The following is a 17166-nucleotide window of genomic DNA, read 5'->3' on the forward strand; positions in this document are numbered from 1 at the left end:
GGTCTTGTGTGCTCTGAATACTTTTGCAGGCAGTTAACACACCAGTCATTTAGTTTTAATGAAAATGATCACCACAGCTTTAGAAGATGTGTTTTACAGCAAGTGGAGTGATGGATGTGAACGTGGTTCATGTGATTTTCAAAAGGAACTGACAAATATTTAAAGACACATTTGAGAATAGTATAAGGCTAGGTGTGGCAGTAGATTGTTTAATTGTATCAGCCCCGCGGCCCAAAATGAAGTTTTCCCTTGCAACCAGAATTTTAGAAAGTAAAACATAACTTAATACCTTCACCTCTACCACACTGAGAGAAGCCGATTAAGGCCATTACAGGGAAATGAAGCAGCCAAAGCTCCCCATTCTGAGCAATACAGCTCCAACAACCCTTTTAATCATATACTACCATTAGGAGCAGACATGTCTAAGGCAGCCATTACCTGTGCCATGAAATGCATTAACTCTGTCATTCTGTTTCTTTTAATTCCTCATGCTGGGTCTTTTTAAGGTAGTGGGAAAGGACATCTGAGGACTTTCCTCCATCATTTGAAAATTTGACATTTCTGTTACAAAGAGACTGACAGAGTTAATGGTAGTGACAGAGCATTCACTAGTCATTGCTTAGGAAACACAGTACACAACTACATTAAGTAATAATGTGCCTGCACATAATTTGTTATAAAGGATAAGTGCATGAAAGGAATGTAACAAACCCGCTCACCTTCTTCCATTACCTGAGCACTCACAACATGTAATCCCATTCTGCTTTAATTCCTCTGTACTCATAAGGTGCTATTAGTTATAATGTCGCTCCATTACAAGGCAAGCTTCTATTAAAAGCTATACAATGGTTTTTCTCTACCCTTTCATTCGCCCTGCTTTCCTTCTCTACAGTTGTTGAATAGTGGTTGTTTTTTTTTATTACATATTGGAACTGGTCTGACTGCTTTGCTCCCCTGGACTTCTTGTTTTCTTTTTATATCCGCGACCCGACCCCGGATAAGCGGATGAAGATGAGATGAGATGAGATGAGATCTAACTTAAAAATTCTCCAAATTTTACCCCTCATGCTTGCATTAGGTTTCAATCCATCTATCTTCTCTTTTTTTACATCTCTACCCCCCCCCCCCCTTTTTTTTTTTTCTTTTTCTTGTCCAGCCCCTTTGTTACTCGTCTTCACCAATAGTCTACTTTTGCATTTTTCAGAACACCCTGAGGTATTGCTTCATGCTGTGGGAACTGACAAACTGTCAGCTCCACTCAGGAAAAGGGAATAAAGTGGGTTTGGTTGGTTTCTGGACCCAGTAGGACCTTCGAGGCTCCCCACACACCAGCTGAGCCAAGCAAATTGCACTGGGCTTCGAGCAATCACCAGCTCATTTGCACTGATTGTCTGGATCTTCTTGCTCTTTCATTAAGGGTTTAATGCCAGCCAAGATTGGGACCAAAGCTGAATAAAATCAATAGTTGTAAAGGGGCAAAGCATTGTGGGAGAGAATCCTCCTAAACAAGATGAAACTATAAATCATCAATATAATCAGTTTGGTTTTAAACACAGCAATGCCCTGCATCTGTGCTTTGAAAGAAATGTTAGAAAGTTTTAGTAACTGCTTTATAGATGATACAGGCCTTTCATCAAATCAAGTCAGGACAAATTATTCAATAAATTGTATCTTAGAGAGGTCCCTAAAAAAGAATTCTTGTTTACTGGTATGCTTATCCAGCCCAGTATCATGCCAAAGCCTGAAATAGATACATTGGTCCACCTCACAAAGCTTGTGAGTGTCACGTTTTGCCTGACCAAAGCGTGCAGAGTACACGCTGTCTTCCGCCCATCAATTTTTTCCCAGCATTTTGTGCAATGGGAAAGCATGAGACATAGTATAAGAGCGCACTCACACTGTCCATTCATACCGTGCCCAAGCCTGTTTCACGGCCAAAGTCAATTTCGTTTGACCAGTGTTAGTGCACAGATGTACATGTACGGGCACGAGCGCAAGCATTGACGGCGGTCCTGATGTCTTTTTATATACCGTATTTTTCGGATTATAAGTCGCAGTTTTTTTCATAGTTTGGCCGGGGGTGCGACTTATTCTCTGGAGCGACTTATGTGTGAAATTATTAACACATTACCGTAAAATATCAAATAATAGCCCGGGCTATTATTTATGTCAGTCACGTAAGAGATTAGGCGTATATCAGCAATCGTCACAAACATGTCAACCAATCAAAATTCGGCGGGGGCGGGACATGGCAGAAGTGCATTGTGAAAAAAAAGATGCTACCTGCTACTTGGAGTTGGCGGAGTTGTTCAGAAGTGACACAGAGGAAGAAGAGTTCATTGGATTTAGTGATTAGGAGTGACAGATTGTTTGGTAAACGTATAGCATGTTCTATATGTTATAGTTATTTGAATGAATCTTACCGTAATATGTTACGTTAACATACCAGGCACGTTCTCAGTTCGTTGTTTATGTGTCATATAACGTACACTTATTCAGCCTGTTCTCTATTCTATTTTTATTTTAAATTGCCTTTCAAGATGAAATGTCTATTCTTGGTGTTGGATTTTATCAAATAAATTTCCCCAAAAATGCGACTTATACTTTAGTGCGACTTATATATGTTTTTTTCCTTCTTTATTATGCATTTTCGGCTGGTGAGACTTATACTCCGGAGCGACTTTTAATCCGAAAAATACGGTACGTTTTCTTGTGACAGACGTTTAAAAGATGCCACGAACGGTTTGCGGTGGCCTGATGTGGAGGAGAAGTGTTTACTGCAGATTTGGTAAGATAAAACGTTCAAAAACAGTTGGACAAAACTAAATCTCCAAGGGGTGATGACGTATAAGCAATGGAGCCGCGGGGGAAGAGGGAGAGGGGTCAATCACTCTAAAGCACGGGCACAGTAGGAATGGACAGTGTGAGTGAGCCCTGAGACAGCCTAAAACACAGGACCTTAAGCCAAGGGAGTGGGGTTCAATTCCCCTCTGTATTAAATCAATCCACCACCTTTTTTCTAATCCTTACCAAGTGTTTTTCATGACTAACCCTTACCGTCACCTTGTGTTGGCAAAAGTTGTTGTTTTGTTGGCTAAAATCGTTGTTTTTTGTTAAAATTGTTGTTCTTTGTGTGTTGTTGCACTTCCGGGTTGGTGATTTAGTTTATATTGGAAACATTAAATCTCTCTCTCTCCCTGTATTGGTTGTTGTTGTCTCTCGTCTTACCTGGGTGGTATGGATCAGAGACGCTGCAGTCAAATTATATTGACTGATATGATTAAAACAAAGGTAACAAGTAAGGAGCCCATTCAAATTTTCATTATCATCCATCATCATCAACCGCTTGACCCTAACGGGGTTGCGGGGAGCTAGAGTTGATCCCAACTGACATTGGGCGTGAGGCAACAGACAACCACATTCCCATTCACACCTACGGGCAATTTAGAGTCATCAATTGACCTAACACCTGCATGTCTTTGAACCCAGAGAGAACCCATGCAGACCACCACACCACTGTGCCACCCTTCTCAGTTATCATAATTGTGCTATTTAATTTGAAAAAGTAATTCATTATGTACCCAATAGCTCACCTGGTAGAACAGGCACCCCATATACTGGAACGTCATCACCACAGCAGCCCTGGTTCGACTGCGGCCCTTTGCGTCTCTCTCGCTCTCTTGCAATTATTTTATGAAACTGGAATTTCCGAGTAACATACCTTAAAAAAAAATTTGATTTTTTAAAAATTTTGTCTCCATCATTGCTGCCAATCTTTCAGTGATGGAGTTTTTTCTTACTAACTCCCTGTTACCAGATGATTCATGCAAGGTATGTCTTAAGAAAGGGTGATGCTGGGTATATACCAGCCTCCATCAGAGAGAATGAGCCCACAAAGCAGACATTTATTCAGAGGAAACGACAATGGATTGTGATTCATTTATTGTAGAATAATCTATTTTAGCTTGAGGAGTGACATAACCCACCGTCTGGAGTTGTTCCTGTTGCTGGCAGGCTGTCTTGACATTTTCATTGAGACTTGTGGACACTTTTCAGTTTAGCACCTTATGTGCTCATTTTTTTTTCTTAATATAGCAGATGGCGGTTTAGCTGTTCAGTGGCAGAAAACATTGGCTATAGTGAGGGGCTCCAAAGAAATATCTGTAACCGGGAAAGCAGAGCATATGCACTTGGCCAATGTTGCATGTGGAGATGAAAAAGAATAAGAAATACTAGCAAGAAGAATGCATGCAATCTACATAATTAGTGATTCTGAGGCAATACACTCATATAAATGAATCCATATAGATTTATGAATAATTTATAAAAGGTCTGATATTGTAAAAAGTGAGATGGCCATGCCTTTTTTGATTATAAAGCAGGTGAAGGTGATATATAAATACTGTGAGAGTATCAAAACACTCAATCCAAAGAGAAATGGACACTGCCGGACTGCTGGTTATGTCACTCTTCAAGCTAAAATAGATTGCTGCAATGACAGAAGAGACGCAGTGAGCACTGATGTGGATGACTTATCAGAGCAGACTTGGCTGCATTTTATGGCACTACCACACAAAGATTCCTCAACAGAGCAGCAATAAAGGTACGCTGCAATGCCGGCTTTTGTTAATTGACACAAAACCAAGCAAAGGAGGTGTAAAGCCACCCCAGTGTGGGATTTCTGATAGCAGCCAGCATTCTGGAAGCAAAACAGGCATCTGCATCTCGTTTGTGTGTGAGCCAGTTCGCACTGTTAATCTAACACTCAAACCCGTAGACTGTCAGTAGAAAGAAGGACAGAGATGGACTGAGAGAGGAGAAGAGATAATGGACTATGGAACGCTGTGTTTCTGTGAATTATTAATCATTTAGGCTACTGGGGATGCTGCTGTGTCACTTTTTGACCCTTCTGTTGACTCGTTCATCACTACTGCATGTTGTTCCGCCCTGCCGGCTGTCCCTTTCACCCAGACTTTGGTCAAATACAGAGTACAAAATACAAGTATATTCAGACAGACAGTATGAGAAATATAATGTGTGTTTTGAGCATTAAAACATGTAAAAAATGTTCTACTATGTAGGACTAGTACCCAAAATACAAGTATGGACCTGGAAATTAGAATAATATGTGACCTTTAATATGATCACTATTGGCTTTATTCAACCAGTTTTAAAATGGAAACTGACTCCGCAATTGTTTTGTCTTTTTTAAGACATCAGACTTGTTCACTTGTACCTGTGGATGCTCAGTAACGAGGCAGAGCCCTCTAACTGGCGGATGTTTACAGTACATTTCAAAGTCCAAGTCATGGAAAAACCATCTATTAGTTCACAGGAATTGCCATCTTTCGTGACAGCTACATTCAGGCTGCTTCCTCTCCCCAGACCTTGCCCGTCACACCGAATGAGCTTCATTTAAAAGTCAGTAACAGACGGACAACTCGGAGGAGCTGGTCCGAAGCTCCCTGGGTGCCTTGTTAAATATCAGCGAGGGTAAACTGTTGCACTGACAGATCTGAAAAACAACGGGCAACTGGCCAGCCACACGCTCACACATACACAATAACTTACAGATAACTGAATACATATATAATTTCATATATTTACATACTTACTGAAAACACATGCAATCACATACACTCATACATAAAGGTACAACAGGACCACATTCACAACAACCACTCATAACGATGCTATTTTTGTACGCAGCTGAATGTATTCTAAGTGTTTGTCTGCGTATGTGTGTTCCACAACACCTGCTCATTTAGGTCGGCCTGAGGCACACTGCTATCTGTACTCAGTGGGGTTGTTTTCATGATATAACTGTTGCAAACACACAAACTCATAAGCACACACAAGAATAGCTCATAGCTGTCCCACATCCTGCTGAGTGAGAGGCAGGCTCATTTTCCCACCCAGAGGTTAGCCTCTCACTTCAGGGAACCTGCACATCACGCAGCTTCATGCAAATGTCTGCACACACACATGCACACACCAGCCTAACAAATGAGCTGCAACCTGCGTGCTTTTTGCTGTCCCAACAGGGAAGGAGCTACAGTGAGACCACCGTAGTCAATAACACGTTTGAAGAAAACAAAGGCAGTGATAAAAAGGTAGAAGGGAGGATGTCAGTCACAATCAAATAGGGTCATACTAACAAACACAGAGGAAACCTACCGTTAGCATCGCGGTAGTAAGCATGTGTGACGCTTCGGAAACGCTCCTGTCCAGCAGTGTCCCAAATCTAAAAAGGAAGAACAAAAGGTCTGACCTTGCAATTTTCCTTATTGTTCTTACAATACTGCAATTAGCACCTATGGTTTGTATTGCATGATATCACTGTGGCAGTGACAATGTTGAATGGATGTTATAAATGGCATTCACATTTTTATCTAACCACCATCTTATTCCTTTATTCCACTCGCTGGGGGAACTTTGGTACTTTCTCTGACATTGTTTTCCTGCTTGATTATTTCTCTGTCCTTTTCCTTTTCTCACCATTAACTACGACCATTTAGACAATTTAGCGGAGGAAAAGGCTAATATTTCCGGTGTAGCCAGCTGATATTCGGGCGAAGACGTAATGAGCGTCATTCACTGTTTATGGTCCAATTATCAACTTGATACGCGAGAAAGGACAGTGTCTCTATTATAGATATTTGCGTATGAATGCAGATGAATAATAACAAAAAGTTGATAAAAAGGTGAATCGTCGCCAGACAGCAGCCAATTGGTTTTGACTCTTTTGCTCTCCACACAGACTGTTGACTGTTATGCAACCAAAGCCTGCTCAAAAATGATTGTTCAATAATACCGGGGCTACAAAAGGAAAACCAGACTGCTTCTTCTACTCAAATCGCTTGGCCTACATATTCTACATTCACCTGCTGAATCTGTTTATATAGATTACTTTCTCACAGGCTTGTGACATCTTCCATTTAAGCTCAAGTAATGTGTTCTAATGTGAAGCAATTCAAAAAGAGACAAATTATAAGAAGTATAAAAACAACTGTGCCGGTAATTAAATCATGCTAAGAGGATGCATTTTAATATAAAACAGAGTCAAGGAACAAATGCAACATGTCCAGCAAATGTTGAAGAGGAAATTGTAACAAAAGAAATTAAATTAAAAAGAAAAAAATTCTAATCTTATCACATCACACAGCTCTGCAAGTCCCCGCAGATTTATGAACCTTATTATCATTTTTCAGCTCATTGTTTTGGTTTCACAGTCCTCAACTTTAATGTTTTGATTTGGTATCACCACTGTCATCAGTTTCAAAAAGAAGCAGGCAGCGGATCAATCCTCTGATAATCCACTGTAACAAAGTTGGCGACTAGCTGGTGAACATAGTGGGGCATTTAGCGGGTAAAGAAACAAATTATACCCTCAGGAGGTGGTGGAGACCAAAAACAGAGCTAAAAGAGGAATGAAGATTAGATCTGCAGACGTCAGGTGGCCAAAAAAACAATAGAGAATGAATGCTAATGTTTCTCCATGTATGCTAGACATGTAAAGGTGCAACTGTTTGCTAACAAGTATGGTGACAATATGCCAGTGTAGTATTAATAGCTTAGTAGAATGCCCTCAAGTGACCTCGAACATTAATCAATGGAGGTTTAAACATTATCACAGGATACACAAATACGTAGAGAGGTATCAGTGTGGTGCTAACTAAGGGTTATATTACACATCATATGTCTAATAAGTCTTGTGACCTCACCAAAGTTCTAATTGTGATGTTTCCATAAAAGGTTTCCTGAGAAGCACAAGGGATTTCTGCTCTAAACATTCACAACTAAGGGGTTTTCTGAAATTTTCAACGTAGTCCTGTTTAGAATGACGCTTATTATGAGTATGTCAAATTTGAAGTAATTTTACTGTACATTATTTTATAAATTTGAAGGGAAAGTCAACATAGAAAATGTCATCATATTTGATCTGTCAACAAACCTCTTGAGGTGACTTATCATGTACAGTAATGCACAGTGAAAATACTTATGGTCAGTCAGAAACATTTTAATCGAATCCATTGCGGTTCTCAGCAAACCTGTTATGGAAACATATGTTTTAATCAAATTAGGACTTCTTTGGTGACATCACTTATTTAACAAGACTAAAATGATACATGTACACTGGGCTGGGTGACAGCGTGGCAAGCACTAAAGCGTACATGTGCTTTAGAAATTTGCACGTGCGACTTACTAAAAGGCGCATGTTTGTCTTAATTAAAAAAAAATCCTTTCCCTCCGAGGACTCTGTACTATTCTGATCCCATCCAATTTTTGCCATTTTTAGGTACTCTGGCATAATCTGATTAAATCTTAAAAAGATTAAATCTCAGAACAGGCTTCCTACGTCACGCCTCTGTCCTTCTGTAAAGCACCCACCTTAATGCAATGCAATTACTTTTTAGTTTCGCCACCCACATCAAGCCAATTAAAAAATGAACAGTTATTCTAAGGTTTGTTAAAATGTGAGTTGTGTCAAAGACATCAAAACAGCATTATGACATATTTAAAATTAACCATTCTATTATAGAAAGTTTTATGAAGTTTCATAAAAACTCTATCCCAGGAAAATCACCTAAAATATTACATTTGACAGATAGACTGTTGGATGAACACAGATCCATTAAAAATGAGAAAGATGGAGGGAGAGAGAGTGCGAGTGTTGTGTAACTGAAGTGAAAAACCCACCAGACAGTATCTGATGCGGTTTTTGAATGAAGATTCATCGGCATCTCTGTCTGTCTCTCACTGATAACTTCCAGGCTTGATAATCTGGTGGAAAGGCTGTTATTTCCTCTAGCGTCTTCAGTCATGCAGAGCAGCAGGCTAATTGACTGAAAAAGATTAGCTAAGGCCTGATTAAGTCATTGGCTGGGCGTCTACGCCCTCCCACAGCACCCAATAAAGATGTTTCAGAGGGATCTACACCATGGGAAACTGGTTGATGGTAAATTTTTATTAAAAAGAACACACATATATCGGCACTTAGACAAAATCAAAGCAGACTCTCTATCAAACGGAGACTAAAAGATCCATAGAGATGCATTGTTGTTCTTACCTGCAGTTTGACCTTCACAGCATCAATGGTCATTACTTTATTCTGAAAGACAAAAGAAGAAAACATGATTACGTATTTGCAGACATTGAAAGTAAGGCAACAGAAAAAACGAAGTAAAGCACTCAATTAGACACGAGTGAGTAACAACAGCTATTCAAAACCGTACAGGCCAGACTGAATGATGCTTTCAAGGGATGGTAGTACACTTTTCTAAAAGGAAATAGGGTTTGAAAAGCCAATCCAGTGGCGTAAAGCTGTATTATGGTTCACTTTTTGTGACCACAGTTGGCCTATTAAAAGGCTTGGCCTCTACCGTAATGCACTCCTTTATCACTGTGATGTTATCTGTGCACTATCTAAGCAGGCTCTAACGAAATGTACACGCACACACCTTTTGTTATGATGAAGACCTTTCATTCAGGGAGGGAACACCGTAGCTACCAAGCACTTTAGCATAGTACACACACACCCACACACACATACAAATAGCACTGCAATACCCATGTTATACAGTATCTTTTCCTCAGGAAAATAACTTTTTGTATGGATCTTTTCAAAATAACACCAGGTTAATTGTCTCCTGCATAATTTTCAACTGGTATACTCGATAGAGAGCGGATCTAACTTTGCCATCTGTCATTACACGGTATGCGATACCATTGGCAAACAAGATGGATGAGCGCACAGCCTTGGTTCAGGACCCAGTGGGAATATCAGCAATCCTGCTTAATGTGTTTTGCGGAGATACAGGTTTCTAACTGGTGCAAACGCATAACTTGTTTTTCTCTGCATTTCAAACATGCCTTGCTATCCTGTAGTGAAATATTTGAAATCCAACCCACATCACCGCCATCAAATGCTTGCTTGGATGTTATTGCTGTGTCTGTGCCTTGATGATGATGATCCCTGGACACATAATAGGTTTGTTCCTTCCTGACAGTCATTCAATATCTGTCTCTTAAGATAAAGGAGAACTGGCTGGTAGAATATCTGCATGCAGATGCTAAGGGTGCATACACTTATGTCCTGTGTATAATTAGACTACAGAATTTGCAATTAAGTCGCATGCTTTGAGATCTAAGGGGCAAAAGATGAAGACCTCTGAGAGCTCTCCTACTACTGCATCAGAAAAAATCAGTAAAAACAGTTTATACAGTGCATAACCAAGAGCCTTAAAACACTGCTAAATAGGAAGATGGCTTTACAAAGAAATCTGACAATTAAAGCTGAACCCCTTCCCCAAACTGCAATTATCCAGTCATAGCTTAGCAACCATAACTAGGCACAGCTTTGGATATCTCCACACATTGAAACAGGGTCATGGGGTTCAGGTAAGGGTGTACTTGCCATTAGGGATGCAAATTTTAAGCAATTTATTTAATCTATAGTCAGCTGCTTTAACATGGCAAAATCAGAGTAGGCTACATTAAGAGTTAAAAGAAGAACTAACAATCAAACACCAAGTTGATAGCCTAAAGTCAATGACACAGAATAATAACAAAATTTTAAATTGCTGAGCTCTTGTCTGCAGTCCTGATCTATGATGCGTTGTTCACTGTAGCTAATGTTAGTCCAGCTGCTGGAAACAGCTGCTCAGCTAGACGGATGCTCGGGGACAAACAATACTGTCGCTCTGACTTTATCTGTCCATGTCACAGCTCTCACTGTCACGAGTACAGTTTATCACTTTGTGTTGACTTGGTTGGAAGCATGTGTAATTAGAGTCCTGCTGTCTGACACAGCTATCAGCCTGCATTAACCAAGAGGCTGCTTCTCTTCCAGATGCTAGTTTAGTGTTAGCATGAGCCTCAGATAGCTAAACCACACAGCTCCCAACAGCTATTTGCATTATCGGCCAAAATTTTGTAAATCTGTTTAGTTATCAATGCCGATTAACTCGATAATCTATTCATCATTGACTTCCCTTTGTGGCATAGTATCCTGGGTGCCTTTTTTCCTGCCATCTAAAATTAAAAACACAAGAGTAAATGTGTAAGGAAAGGATTAAACAATGAGGAGTAAGAATCTTCAGCCTCCAAGACACGTTCCCCTATCGGTAGTTTAAACATGTAAAACTATGAAGACACATTTTGAAAGCTGCACATTATCCTGTCCCAGTGTTCTCAAACAAGGACTGCAGTAACTTCATTTCTCCATTTCTTTGTCAATAAGATTAGAGATGTCAGGGTTAGCATCCTCCCCTCTGCTACTCCATGTTCATCCAACTCAGCCATCAATTTTGAGCTCTCCTATTTCCCAGCATGACCTCAGCGATCTGGTGAGCAGTGTGAAATGTTTCTCATGCCCTGCAGATATTATACCACCTACCTTACTTAAAAATGTCTTGGGGCCTGTTGATATGTGTTTGCTCTCTATTATTAATAGTTCTCTGCAATCTTGTTCAGTGCCATCATATTTTAAACATGCAGGGGTTCAGCCTCTTCTGAAGAAAACTAATCTGGATCCATCCTCTACTGGTGCAGTCCCAGGAGAGACTAAAAGATTGGAAAGAGGAGAAAAAACAACAACACTGTATAGAACCACTAGAGGCTTAAAATGATTGACTAAACCACCGCTGCCAAGCAGCTGACTCAAAAACACCAAAATTGTCCAGGAGACCCAGAATACACTAAACGAAAGGCAAAGGCTGCCCAGGAGGCTGGCGTCACAAAAAACTCTCCAGCGCACCTAGAAATACACTGTGAAACAGGTAATTGACATCAAATACACACGGTTCTGAGCTGGTGTTTGTAGATACACTAACAATTTGAGAAGCCACAGGGAGAACCTCTCACTACCTCTGAAGGTAAGATAATGAGTCAGCAAAGAGCACTGGAGACTCAGGGTTTATGAAAACTCCCCACACCTGGGCTTAATCAGAGCCAATCAGTGGCACACACACCTGATTGCAGTGAGTTGATTCTCTCACCACTCTCACTGAGCTGAAAGATTGAGAGCCCTCACAGTAAAGGCCAAAACAGAAGCAGGAGATAAAAATGGCAACCAAGTCTTTTTATTTTAGTGAAGTTTGAGAGAAACTGGTAAACAAGAAAGAAAACTAATGGCAGTTCACTCAGACTAAAAGTGATGTTTGGTCAGACGACTGCATCAAAATTTCCAGATGAAGCCTTAAGGATAGATTATTTGGATTCCAAGGACAACAGGAAAAAGGTCTGCAAACACCTGGGGCCGTATTCCTAAAGATTCTTAGTGCAAAGAGTTGCTCCTAGTGGCAAAATTCTAAGAAAATTCTTAGAATCCTGATGTTTTATTAGAATTTCCCCTAAAAGTGAAGAGTAGATCCCAGTAAAGATAAAAGCTATTCCTAAAGAATCTTAGCTTTTAAGAGAGCTCTTAAGGTGAGCTTTATTAAGAGCAGGGAAGAGGACTTTTAAGCGGCTTAGGAGTTCCCTAAGCAGAGGACAAAATGGCGGACGGAAGAGGCAGGAGAGATATTCTCCAAACACTTGATGACACTGAATTAATGAAACGCTACAGATTGGACCGTGCAGGAATCATGTTTGTGGTTGATCCCATTAGAGATGAACTTACTTCTCCAACCCAACACCACAATGCAATACCACCCGAAATGAAAGTCATCACAACACTGAGGTATTTGGCAACAGGAAAAATGCGACAATGCAGCAGTGATGACTTGGGTCTGTCACAACCCTCCATCAGCAGGGTCATTAACCAAACACTGACAGCATTGTCACAATCTCATATTGTGACACAATTTGTTTAATTTCCGCTGGATGCCCGCACTTTAAAAGCTCACAAAAAGGGCATTTATGGACATCGCAGGATTCCCCCGTGTTGTGGGTGTAATCGATGGGACACATGTTTGAATAATTGCACCGTCAGAAGATGAAGCCGTCTTCGTGAACAGGAAGAGATTTCACAGCATCAATGTTCAACTTCTTTTCAATGCTGACTATAAGATTTTGGACATTGTTGCTAAATGGCCAGGCTCAACACATAATGCCAGAATGCTCTCTGAGAGTGGCCTCAGACAGCTTTTCGAGGGACATTATGTGCCAGCCAATTGCCACTTGTTAGGGGACAGTGGCTACCCGTGCAGACCATGGCTCCTGACGCCTTACCTCCAACCACGCCAAGGGCCGCAACTAAACTACAACAGGTAACCCAAACAATATAGAATTATGCATGCTAATAAAATGTAAACAGCATGTTGGAGTATCCTAGTAGTTTAAATATTTACCTCAAAATAGTGTACATTTTGATTATGTCTGTAATAACATGTAGGGCCCAAAAGACAACAAGGGCAGTCGTGGAGCGTGGCATTTGCCAACTGAAGAGGCGCTTTCATGTTCTCCACGGAGAGGTGTGGCTGACTCCTGATAGTCTGCAAAGTCATCATAGCCTGTGCAATACTACACAACATTTGCAAGGCTAGACAGATTGCAGAACCTGTTGAGGGTGATGATGATGAAAATATTCACTTTCCACAGGGGAACTTGGCCCAAAGTGGGGTCTGTAAGGCAGTCCACTTTGGGCCAAGTTCCCCTGTGGAAAGTGAATATTTTTGTAGGACCTCATGAGGAAAATGCTGTTCAAGGAGTTTTTGTGTCTGGCTGTCTCCTCAGCGTTGCAGGAAGACAATGTAGATAAGACATTTGTATGCTTGTTTCGATAAGAGATAAGGTTTGGTTTACAACCTCGGACCCTCCTAGGGTAATAAAACCTAGAACTCCAGGATAAAGGACCTCCTTTTAACCTAAATCAACGTCAAATCTGATCGCATTTCGAACTGGAGGAGCTGTCTCTGTGAGACAGATGGACTTTCATTAATAAAATCTAAGCAACAGAACGTTGTGTAGATGTTTGGAAAAACAGTTAAAGTTTGATGTTTCATCTCAACTGGCTGTTCAAAGACATTCTCGCAAGTGTGTAACAGTATATGCATTATTTGTATCTTGTTGTGATTATGTTTGTGTTTTCAGAAGTGCAAAGTCTCTGTCTAATTCCTGAAATAATTTGTGTTTTAATAATAGGCCTGTCACTATATCCAGGAGAGTGTGATGATGATGTGTAGTATCTGTATCTGTTAAAACTGTCTGCCTAAAGATTTTGGTTAAATTGGATATCAGAAAGCTTAATAACAGAAAAATCAACCAGAGATAGTTTAATCTTCCCTGTTAGAATTCCGGCATAAAAAGCAGTTAAGTCACTCAGAACCAGAGGGCTGGGTCAGAAAGAGCAGCCTTCTCAATACCCACGTAGATAAGAGAGGGACAGCTCTTGACCTCTCTCTCACTCACTCTGAAACTTGCTCCTGCACCTCTGACCCCCCTCTGTTACTTCACCTCCTGCACTTATCTTTTCTCCCCTCTTCATTTCCTTTGTTCTTTTGTCTAACTTTGTTAACCCAAAGTTAGCAAGAGACGTTGTTTCCTTACTTAAGTATTTTTCGTTTATTAATCTATTTTTAACACGCAACTTTATAAGTTTCTACGACACGTTTTTAATTTTCCTAAGTATAGTAAAACCCCTCGTGCCGTCTTTTCCTTTCTGTCTGGCCGACAAATTGCATCAAATTCTAGTTCAGAACCGGTCAGAATTTTTGTCAACCCACAAACAACTTCCAGAGGCAAGCCACCTGTAGAGCTGAATTCAAGTCAGGACAGGAGCAGACGAGCCCGCCGAACCAACCACGCAGCTGACCCAGTCTACAGAACCAGAACTAAGGTCCGCCAAACACCGGGACGCGGACCTACGAATCTGCATCGGTTCTGTAAGACGCCAGGGCAACTGTAATATCAACTGCAAAGTAAGGTTGGCCTTTTAATGCAACTCTTGGTTAAACGTTGGTGACAGTTAAATTCTGATCCGAGTTCTGTTGACAGTTTAATTAGAACCAGTTTCGGTCCGCCAGTAATATTATATGTCAGCCCGTAGGTCAGAATCACTCTGGTCTTAAACTTTTTCATATCCACATTTAACCCTTTTTCACTTCTCTATTCAATTTTGCACCGTACTGTATTCTCTTTGTTAAGTAGTCAAATAAATGTTTATAACCTTACGTCGTGAGAGTCTCTCTGCAGTTTCTCTGCAGAAAGTGTTGGTTACTGATAAGGCTATGGTACAAATTAATGCGATCAAGACGAGACTGATAAAATTTAACAATCAATTACTTTAAATAACTAACAGGTATTAAACCTACACCAAAGTTTAATAAACATCCTGTCTTAATTTGGTGTGGTGCCCTTACTTCGAGGTAAAATAAATCCTAAATTTTAACAAGTCGAGTTAATTCATAATTAATTCAGCGACTGATATATTTTAGCCATAACAAAAGTAGACTTAATCTCTAATTTTCATCATCAATACAAATACAAATTCACATTTCAGGCAAGTTACAGTATATGCAATTTGAAAACGTGTGACTGCATTCAACTAATGTACCACAGTTTTACTACACATCACCTACAATAGTTAAATACACGACACATATTACTCAAAGACACAATATCTATTCGTCATTGGATTTATTTTTTAGGAGATCAATTTACAGTCGGTAGTACTCCTCCTGTAGGCATAGAACTTTTTTTCTGCTGTCTGAAGACATCCATTGCCAACGCCAATCTTCTGTCCTGCAGGTATGGTGTCGAAGCAGCAGATGCAGCAGCAGCGGGCAGGCTGAATGCTTCAGGGTGAGGATCGTGGACCTGCAAATTTGAGGGGCCCGGTTCCTCTGATAGCACACCATGCTACAGAAAGGGAAATACATTTAGTTTAATTATTGTTTTGTATTAATTGATTTAGTAGAATGAGCATGCACAAGAGATATGAGAAATGGCAATGAATAAACACTGTTCTTAATATTTTGTTTACCTGCCTGTTGATATATGAAAACTCGTTTGTCCTACCTTTGTTGCATTTCAATGGCCTGCATCATTGAAGAGTCAATGCCTTCCCTCAGCCAGGTGATACTAACTTCTGACTGCCCCAGTGCACCGTTTCTGCAACCTGGGACAGCTGCCTAGCAGGTGGTCCCCCCCTAAAAAGAAATCCAGTAACCAATATGTACACAATAAGTAAGCATTTACATTAACGTTACCAGCAGGTGTAAGTAAGTGGTATATTGCTCACCTGTGCATGAAGATTCACATTTGTGTGCTGCAATCTCCTCTTTTGCTTTTGACTGCAACACATACCACCGCTTTTCACAATCCTCACTTGTCCGCACAACCAGCAGAAAAGAGGCATTTATCTGTTGTGCTATAGTTTCCCATGCTTGTTTCTTGGCTTGTACTGTGACACTGGGGCCAAATTTACCTCTCAAAACACTTTTATCCTCATTGACCAATTGAAGCAAGAAGCAAACACTGTTCCTCTGTCCATTTGGGTTTCCTTGTTATTTTCTTCTCCATTGCTGGTCACTGGTTTGTAGTAGATTTGAAAACCAACCAACACTGCTTCTTATAGGTCGGTCAGCAATCACAGACATTGATGAAAGCTGAGCCATTTTACCCTTGTTAATACCAAATTGAGTTGAAATGTTGAAAGCGCAAAAATTACCAGCATAGCAGTTAATATGAGCAAAAAATTATAACTATAACTATGTGAATACTGTGCAAGTGGGCCTAAGTTTTCACACATTTTGTGGGATTATTTTAAAGTATAGCTTACTATTCATTTAACAGATATTTTATTTCATGTGCAATATTATTTACAATAACACAGTCTTCATAAGATTAGATTCTATAATTAAGATTTTCGATTTGAGGGTCCATCCTTTGCCCATTATCATCAAAAGTATATTTTTTATCTAGCTTTTAGGATCAACCATCCACAGCTTTTGAAATGATGACTCATACAACAGGGTCAATCACACCTCCTCACTAAGATAAGAGTTTCTGTCCATTCCTTGCTTAGAGTTCTCTGAGAATGTTCTGGAATCACTCCTAAGCTAAGACTCCTTGCTAGGAATGTTTAGGCTAAGTTAGGAGCTCTCTGAGAGGATTCTCAGAATCTTCAGGAATACGGGCCCTGATCTTTTGGCCCAGTCTCAAAAGCAGAGAAATAGAAGTTATTATTGCTTTTCACTCACATGAAATAACCTTTTTCATTGA

The 17166-nt window shown here is 40.2% G+C and overlaps 1 protein-coding gene across 1 annotated transcript in view; it reads right to left on the reverse strand.

The window, feature by feature from the left end:
* rab26 (RAB26, member RAS oncogene family) overlaps positions 1-17166 on the reverse strand; it is a 104953-nt gene that overhangs the window by 44363 nt on the left and 43424 nt on the right. Inside the window, exons 3-4 of the mRNA XM_083933054.1 lie at positions 9071-9112; positions 6178-6244 (exon numbers count right to left, since the gene is read on the reverse strand). Coding sequence (XP_083789180.1) covers positions 6178-6244; positions 9071-9112 — 109 coding nt within the window. The remainder of the gene's footprint in view (positions 1-6177; positions 6245-9070; positions 9113-17166) is intronic.

Source organism: Echiichthys vipera, assembly GCF_963691815.1.
Source record: "Echiichthys vipera genome assembly, chromosome: 18".
Classification (NCBI taxonomy): Eukaryota; Metazoa; Chordata; class Actinopteri; order Perciformes; family Trachinidae; genus Echiichthys; species Echiichthys vipera.